This window comes from Bufo bufo, chromosome 5 (assembly GCF_905171765.1).
Source record: "Bufo bufo chromosome 5, aBufBuf1.1, whole genome shotgun sequence".
Lineage (NCBI taxonomy): Eukaryota > Metazoa > Chordata > Amphibia > Anura > Bufonidae > Bufo > Bufo bufo.
The window spans coordinates 129,929,387-129,938,721 of NC_053393.1; the positions used below are offsets into that span (position 1 = coordinate 129,929,387).

The following is a 9,335-nucleotide window of genomic DNA, read 5'->3' on the forward strand; positions in this document are numbered from 1 at the left end:
TGCACTACCTGAGCCACTTGTGTGGGTTGTAGACTCCGTCTCATGCTACCACTAGAGTGAAAGCACCGCCAGCATTCAAAAGTGACCAAAACATCAGCCAGGAAGCATAGGAACTGAGAAGTGGTCTGTGGTCACCACCTGCAGAACCACTCCTTTATTGGGGGTGTCTTGCTAATTGCCTATAATTTCCACCTGTTGTCTATCCCATTTGCACAACAGCATGTGAAATTGATTGTCACTCAGTGTTGCTTCCTAAGTGGACAGTTTGATTTCACAGAAGTGTGATTGACTTGGAGTTACATTGTGTTGTTTAAGTGTTCCCTTTATTTTTGAGCACTGTATTTATTAATGATCTTGTAGAAGGCTTGCATAGTAAAATATTAATTTTCGCAGATGACACTAAACTGTGTAAAGTAACACTAAAGAGGACAGTATACTACTACAGAGGGATCTGGATAGATTGGAGGCTTGGGCAGATAAGTGGCAGATGAGGTTTAACACTGACAAATGTAAGGTTATGCACATGGGAAGGAATAATGCAAGTCACCTGTAAATACTAAATGGTAAAACACTCGGTAACACTGACATGGAAAAGGATCTAGGAACTTTAATAAACAGCAAACTAAGCTGCAAAAACCAGTGTCAGGCAGCTGCTGCCAAGGCCAATAAGATAATAGGTTGCATCAGAAGGGGCATAGATGCCCGTGATAAGAACATAGTCCTAGCGCTTTACAAATCGCTAGTCAGACCACACATGGAGTACTGTGTACAGTTCTGGGCTCCTGTGAACAAGGCAGACATAGCAGAGCTGGAGAGGGTTCAGAGGAGGGCAACTAAAGTAATAACTGGAATGGGGCAACTACAGTACCCTGAAAGATTATCAAAATTAGGGTTATTCACTTTAGAAAAAAGACGACTGAGGGGAGATCTAATTACTATGTATAAATATATCAGGGGTCAGTACAGAGATCTATCCCATCATCTATTTATCCCCAGGACTGTCACTGTGACAAGTGGACATCCTCTGCGTCTGGAGGAAAGAAGGTTTGTACACAAACATAGAAGAGGATTCTTTACGGTAAGAGCAGTGAGACTATGGAACTCTCTGCCTGAGGAGGTGGTCATGGTGAATACAATAAAGGAATTCAAGAGGGGCCTGGATGTATTTCTGGAGTGTAATAATATTACAGGCTATAGCTACTAGAGAGGGGTCGTTGATCCAGGGAGTTATTCTGATTGCCTGATTGGAGTCGGGAAGGAATTTTTTATTCCCCAAAAGTGGGGAAAATTGGCTTCTACCACACCGTTCCCCCCCCCCCCCCCCCTTTCTCTGGATCAAATTGCAGGATAACAGGCCGAACTGGATGGACAAATGTTTTTATTCTGCCTTATGTACTATGTTACTATGTTACATGAGCACGTTATTTTGTATATGACACCTTTGGATTTACAGTTTATGAAATCCCTGATTTCATGCATCCTCCTCGTGTTATTGCTTACAAAGGTTTCCCACATTTCATATATTTACAGGCTACGCACCCGGAACATCTGTAATTGCCGCACAGCCGTTTATCCAACTAGGTTCTCGGTGTTGGAGCAGCCATAAAGTGGCTTTTAACCAGTTGGTCCCGTACACTCTGTCCCCTTCTATAGGTGATACTAGGATGTTCCTTAGTTACCTCACAGATATCTGGGTCCATTCTCAGGACATGCCAGTATTTGCGGATGACCTCCCTCACACTGGTCGAGGCCTCATCATAACTGCTGATCAGGCAAATCTCCTGTGTGTTGTTTTGGGTCCCCACAGTTGCTCAATTAGTGGGATTGAGTAGAGACGTATGGTCCAGGGCCCGACCCGCCTGATACGCCGGTTTCAGTGTAAATAGGGGGTAACCACGCTCTAGGAAACGAGTTCTCAAGTCAGCCGACTTTTCTAGAAAGTCGGAGTGCTGAGAGCAGTTCCGCCGCATCCTCAAGTATTGGCCTCATGGAATCCCCTTCCGCAGTGGGAATGGATGGCTACTCTTCCACCGCAGGAGGGAATTCGTAGATGTTGGTTTACGAAAAATGGACGTGTCTTGTGTACCATCCAATTTTTTTGTGATACAAATATCCAAAAAGGGCAGTTGTTTGGTACTACATTCAGAGGTGAATCTTAGGCCGAGCTCATTGAAGTTTAAATTATGTGCCCAGGCACTGAATGACTCAGTCAGGACTGCCCTTCCAGACACCAAAAACGTAGTCAATGAAGCGTGCCCACATCTGGATCTGGTGTGTTTCCATTATGGTGTCATCCCTGAAGACAGATGTGTTCTCCCACCAGCCCAGGAACACATTTGCATATGATGGGGCACAAGGACTGCCCATTGCTGTGCGCCTGAGCTGGTAGTAGAGCCTGCCATTAAACAAGAAGTAATTTATTTTCAGTGAGAATTTAAGCAATTGGAGGACAAACTGATTGTGTGCCTCAAACTGCCGTCCACGCAAGGATAGAAAATATGCTGCTGCACGTAGGCCATGCTCATGTGGAATTGAGGAGTATAGGGCCTCGACATCTATGCTCCCCAATATACATCCCTTTTCCAATTGAGTCCCCTCAATTTGCTTTAAAAGGTCACTGTGTCTCTAACATAAGATGGAAGGGAAAGTACAAAGGGAGACAATATCTTGTCAATATAGATGCCTGAATTCTGGCTTTTGTTGATTTACTCACTGTTTTTATTTTTATTTGTTATTGATAATTTTATGGCATATCTAGTAAAAGTTATATTTTATGTTGTTAAAGATACCCGGTCCACAGAGTATATTGGTGGTTTATACTGCATGTACTTTAAAATAGTTCTACTGAAAACTAAAACAAATTCCACAAAAAAAGCCCTCGACATCATTGGAAAAAATAAAAAAGTTATGGCTCTTGAAATGCGACAATGGAAAAACAAGAATAAAACTTGGTCCTAAGGGCCCAATATAGGCTGGTTTACAATATACATCAGCAGGATATAAGACATCTGCACTAATACAAATTTGTGCCTCTATACAAAAAGGCTGGATAACATTCCAGCCACAATACTAGGTAAACAGCTACATACTGTATATCACAAGTCCCTAATCTTTTGACGGTCACAAGCCACAATGAATGTTAAAACGGAAAAAAATAATGAAACGTGTGACCTACTGATATGACTTGGTGTTAACTATGAGCAAGGTGTTTTTGACCGTCATACCATGCTCTAATAATATTTTGAACTAAAGAAAAAGCATGAATCACACCTCCGCATGCTATGCATTGTTCTCTTGCTTCTCAGTTGTACCTGAGGCACTTAGTATACTTTTTAATCAAAATGCATAAGCCTATTAACCATGTCATAGTGGCCTCTATTAAGTGGGTCCCTACACTAAATTGGTGCAGCACCCCCTGGCGACCACCGCTGTAGTACCGACAATCAACAACACCCCTACTGTCAGGCTAAGTCTCCTATGGCACTGGGTCACACCAACCCACGGCAGCAACAGTCGCCATGCAGCACTGCAGCGTATGTAAAGATCTTAAAAAAAGGTCACCATTTCATTGGGTCTCGGAAACTAAACTGAGACAAAGTAGGTATTAACCGTTATGCAGGCACTAGCTAATAAAACCATGCTGTAATACCATACTATCACTAGTGCAGGTAGGGAGTCACATGTGTTCCTGGGATTTATGAATGAAGTACAGCCTTATTTTACAGTCACATTCTTTAAAATTCAGTAAATTGAGGAATAAGAAAAAAGTTATTTGAGATTTCAAAATTTTGCTAAGCAGGATATTGTATCAGACACCAACCACAGAAACTTGTATTATCAAAAGAGGAACCTTTATAAAATCTGACAAAATACAGGAAATTACATCAGTTTTACTTTATAATGAAATGTATTAAGGGGTTGGATCAAACATAAATTAATCAGCTGATGGCCAGTAGGGTCCACATCTTCAGAAGGGCTTGCCAAGCTGGGACAACCCCTTTAGGTAAAGGCTTATGGGCAACACTAAATAACCTACAACAACTTCCCCCATGGAGCAAAAAACAGCCTCTACATTCAGTGGATATAAAAAGTCTACACACCCCTGTTAAAATGTCAGGTTTCTGTGCTGTAAAAAAATTAGACAAAGATAAATAATTTCAGAACTTTTTCCACCTTTTAATGTAACCTATAAACTGTACAACTCAACTGAAAAACAAACTGAAATCTTTTAGGTGGAGGGAAGAAAACAAAAAAACTAAAATAATGTGGTTGCATAAGTGTGCACACCCTCTTATAACTGGGGACGTAGCTGTGTTCAGAATTAAGCAATCACATTCAAAATCATGTTAAATAGGAGTCAGCATACACCTGCCATCATTTAAAGTGCCTCTGATTAACCCCAAATAAAGTTCAGCTGCTCTAGTTGGTCTTTCCTGAAATTTTCTTAATCGCATCCCACAGCAAAAGCCATGGTCCACAGAGAGCTTCCAAAGCATCAGAGGGATCTCATTGTTAAAAGGTATCAGTCAGGAGAAGGGTACAAAGGAATTTCCAAGGCATTCGATATACTATGGAACACAGTGAAGACAGTCATCATCAAGTGGAGAAAATATGGCACAACAGTCACATTACCAAGAACTGGACGTCCCTCCAAAATTGATGAAAAGACGAGCAGAAAACTGGTCTGGGAGGCTACCAAGAGGCCTACAGCAACATTAAAGGAGCTACAGTAATATCTGGCAAGTACTGGCTGTGTGGTACATGTGACAACAATCTCCAGTATTCTTCATATGTCTGGGCTATGGGGTAGAGTGGCAAGACGAAAGCCTTTTCTTATGAAGAAAAACATCCAAGCCAGGCTATATTTTGCAAAAACACATCTGAAGTCTCCCAAAAGCATATGGGAAAAGGTGTTATGGTCTGATGAAACCAAGGTTGAACTTTTTGGCCATAATTCCAAAAGATATGTTTGGCGCAAAAACAACACTGCACCTCAACAAAAGAACACGATACCCACAGTGAAGCATGGTGGTGGCAGCATCATGCTTTGGGGCTATTTTTCTTCAGCTGGAACTGGGGCCTTAGTTAAGCTAGAGGGAATTATGAACAGTTCCAAATACAAGTCAATATCTGTGTTTGCCCGACTTCCGCCAGCGCTGCCCGGTTAGCTGCTGGTCCAGAGGGAGGATGATCTCGCTCAGAGCCTTCACCTGCGATGATCTCTTTCAGTTCAAAAACATTACCTGGCACACTGGCCCGAATACTTCATTGTTGCCGAGGCGCCTGGTGGAGAACTTATGGGTTACATAATGGGGAAAGCTGAAGGATCTGTGGCCAGAGAGGAGTGGCATGGCCACGTCACAGCACTTTCTGTAGCTCCTGAATTCCGGCGTCTTGGTTTGGCTGCTAAACTCATGGAGCTCCTGGAAGAAATATCTGAAAGGAAAGGTGGGTTCTTTGTGGATCTTTTCGTCAGAGTGTCCAATCAGGTTGCAGTTAACATGTACAGACAGCTGGGTTACAGTGTGTACAGGACCGTGATCGAGTATTATTCAGCCAGCAATGGGGAGCCAGATGAGGACGCCTATGACATGAGAAAGGCACTTTCCACAGACACAGAGAAGAAGTCCATCATACCGCTGCTGCACCAAGTCAGGCCGAAGGACATTGAATAACCTTAGCTATGGTTCTTGGGCAAAGTAGTCTTGATCAGATTTGCATATTCAGTATATTTAGCACAATACTAAATTAGTCCTACAGCATTTAAGCACACTGCTAAGAATATTTTATGCCATGTTCTCCACACTTTTTATGGACATTACACTTTTTATGGACATGTGCACGGTAAAGCTGGCCATACACTTTAGATAGATGTAGGCTGAACACTCGTTCGGTCAACAGCTATCTCTTCTGACCCTGACTACCCTACACATGCACGCTTAGCTGAGGCTGCGTGTATTGTGAATAGGGAGAAAGCCGCTGCCAGGCACCCCTTGAAGTCGCTTATCTCCCCAGAGAACAAAAAAATTGAGAATGTGGTCATTCATTACGTTCTATCCTACTTTTCCCTGACATCTGCTGTCTGGGGATAAGACGCCTCCATAAACATTAGGTGATGACCCAGTCCCACTGAAATTGGCAGTTCTCTTCTCTTAAAGGGGTTGTCTCATCTTAGATATTGTCAGATAGGTGCAGGACAGGACCCAAGTGAGCGGAGACAAGCCGCCCTCATTTAATTTCAATGGCACTGCCGACTGCTGTCTCTAGCAGTCTTATAGAAGTTTAGGGAGCGGTGGCTGCACTTGCTCGATGCACGCACTCTCCATTCACTTCCATGGGATCTGCCAAAATAGCGGAGCTCGCTCACTCAGCCACATTGAGAATTCCATTAGAAACTAATGGAGAGCACGTTGCGCATGCGCGGTGAGATCTTCTTCACTTCGGGGGCCCGTTCTGGAGATAGTTGCAGATCTCTGAGGTGGGACCTGCACCTAGCTGACTCCTAGTGATATGCCATCAAAGTCTGATATGATACAACTCCTTTCATCTAATGTGTATAGCCATCTTTATTCTGGCTTTGATCTGTTGTCAGTTATGTCCTACTTGTGATATTTTGGTTTATCATCCGCTAACTAACTTATTAGTTAAGAACTTTTATACTGTCAGACTTGTCCCCCTAGCTAAGTATCATCATTTCCGCTCATCTCCCCACCAGTTCTGATAAAGTAGATTTATCTATAACTCACAGACAGATTTATGGCTCTGGAACAGATCCCATCAGAGGAAAGCATGAACTATTCCATTAGCGACATGCTATTCTGCTGCAAGGCCGAACCAAGACCTCACTTAGGTTCTTCTCTGCGGTTTTAAAGTTTGTGATAAAACTTTTTTCTTTAAATCTGATTTATTGTACGAAGGGTGTTTTTAAAGAGAACCTGTCACTCAGGAACCTTTTGGTGCAACCTCGTCAAATATACTAATATGAGGATAGAGGTACAGCGGTGTCAGCTTTGCATACAGGACATGGAAATGAAGCTTAAATGATTTTGCCAAGGTTAAAAAATTACCACGCATCCACAGTGTAAGGGATAACTGATCAGTAGGTGTCTGCTGGTTTCCCCTTTGATCCCAAGAACTCTTTCCACCCACCCTGGTGGAGCAGCAGGTCAAGCTTTCACCATTAATTCATTGATTCTCTGTGGGACTGTCGGAGACAGCAGAGTACAGCGCTCGGCTCTTTTCGGTAGTCCCATAGATCAGGGGTGCTCGGCCTGCGGCCCTTCAGCAGGGCTGCAACTCTCGGCATGCCTGGACGGCCTACAGCTGTTGGGGCGTGCTGGGAGTTGTGGTTTTGCAACAGCTGGGGGTCCGCAGGTTGAGCATCCCTGCCATAGATAATGAAGGGAGCGAGAGGGTGCATGCCGACCTGACGCTCCTTCAGGATGGGGGATCTGGCCTCTATACCTAGAAGTGGTGGAGGTCACAGCAGTCTGACCCCCTCCATGTTTGCTCAGTCAATCACTGGCCCTCAGTGGGGACCCACTTTCCAAAATTTTTGTCTGTGTGTCTAGCCGGAGTGAAATGGATGGCAGGAGGGGATTGGTGAGGTAACGCTTTTTTTTTTCCTATTAAAAAGAATGTCCCACCTGGAAACACTATTTAAAGGGGATGACCAGGATTAGAAAAAAGTTGCATCTGGTATTGCAGTCCAGACAGCCAGTGGAGGAGCAGTGCTGTTTTGGGGAGACAAGAAGATACATTGGTTTTAGTAGGAGCAGGAGTCATGGGATTATTACTGCATCATGTAACTCAGTGACAGATTCTCTTTAATGTAGAGCAAATCATTGCTCCTAAAACCTCCGTATACAAACAATTTGTACTGTGAATCTATATAGTTTGCCTCGGCCATTATCTAGTTATTACCGACAGCTCCACAGACTTGCTGCACTCATAGGGAACGTGTCAGTATTAATATAGCCGGTACTTTGCCCAAGAACCTTCTGTATATATACAGTACAGACCAAAAGTTTGGACACACCTTCTCATTCAAAGAGTTTTCTTTATTTTCATGACTATGAAAATTGTAGATTCACACTGAAGGCATCAAAACTATGAATTAACACATGTGGAATTATATACATAACAAACAAGTGTGAAACAACTGAAAATATGTCATATTCTAGGTCAGTGATGGCGAACCTTTTACAGACTGAGTGCCCACACTGTAACCCAAAACCCACTTATTTATCGCAAACTGAATACTACAGTCCAATATACAGTAGTAAATCTTCCATGTAGTTTATCATTTAGCTATAATAGCCTGCCTACATTCAGTGCACTGTCTGTGCTGTTCATAGTGCACCCAGCACTGATGAATGGCAGGAAAAGTCTTGGTACACCATAGACTTTTCCCAGGGTGTGGGTGCCCACAGAAAGGGCTCTGAGTGCCGCCTCTGGCACCCGTGCCATAGGTTCGCCACCACTGTTCTAGGTTCTTCAAAGTAGCCACCTTTTGCTTTGATTACTGCTTTGCACACTCTTGGCATTCTCTTGATGAGCTTCAAGAGGTAGTCCCCTGAAATGGTTTTCATTTCACAGGTGTGCCCTGTCAGGTTTAATAAGTGGGATTTCTTGCCTTATAAATGGGGTTGGGACCATCAGTTGCGTTGAGGAGAAGTCAGGTGGTTACACAGCTGATAGTCCTACTGAATAGACTGTTAGAATTTGTATTATGGCAAGAAAAAAGCAGCTAAGTAAAGAAAAACGAGTGGCCATCATTACTTTAAGAAATTAAGGTCAGTCAGTCAGCCGAAAAATTGGGAAAACTTTGAAAGTAAGGGCTATTTGACCATGAAGGAGAGTGATGGGGTGCTGCGCCAGATGACCTGGCCTCCACAGTCACCGGACCTGAACCCAATCGAGATGGTTTGGGGTGAGCTGGACCGCAGAGTGATTGCAAAAGGGCCAACAAGTGCTAAGCATCTCTGGGAACTCCTTCAAGACTGTTGGAAGACCATTTCAGGGGACTACCTCTTGAAGCTCATCAAGTTGTTTCACACTTGTTTGTTATGTATATAATTCTACATGTGTTAATTCATAGTTTTGATGCCTTCATAGTCATGAAAATAAAGAAAACTCTTTGAATGAGAAGGTGTGTCCAAACTTTTGGTCTGTACTGTATATATTGCTCCAGTCTGCCAGACAGCTGTAATAATGTGCGGCAATATGCTCCGCGTCTAGGAGCTAATGATGCTGTAAAAAGCTGATCTGAACAATAGATGGAATAAAATGTGCTGCTGTTCTAGAAAAAATAAAATAAAATACAAGTCAATATT

General features: G+C 43.1%; 1 protein-coding gene across 1 annotated transcript; it reads left to right on the forward strand.

Moving 5' to 3' along the window:
- Positions 1-5,102: 5,102 nt before the first annotated feature.
- LOC121002427 (N-alpha-acetyltransferase 20-like) lies at positions 5,103-6,074 on the forward strand. Its single transcript, XM_040433883.1, has 2 exons — positions 5,103-5,163; positions 5,230-6,074. Exons 1-2 carry the CDS (start codon positions 5,103-5,105, stop codon positions 5,673-5,675), a joined length of 507 nt encoding a protein of 168 aa, XP_040289817.1. The 3' UTR covers positions 5,676-6,074.
- The last annotated feature ends 3,261 nt before the right edge of the window (positions 6,075-9,335 follow it).

Bases quoted from the DNA above. Each gene is read 5' to 3' on its own strand.
- LOC121002427 (XM_040433883.1), top strand. From the start codon at position 5,103: ATGAACAGTTCCAAATACAAGTCAATATCTGTGTTTGCCCGACTTCCG. The intron at 5,164-5,229 runs GTTAGCTGCTGG...GATCTCTTTCAG, and splicing joins ACTTCCGCCAGCGCTGCCCG to TTCAAAAACATTACCTGGCA.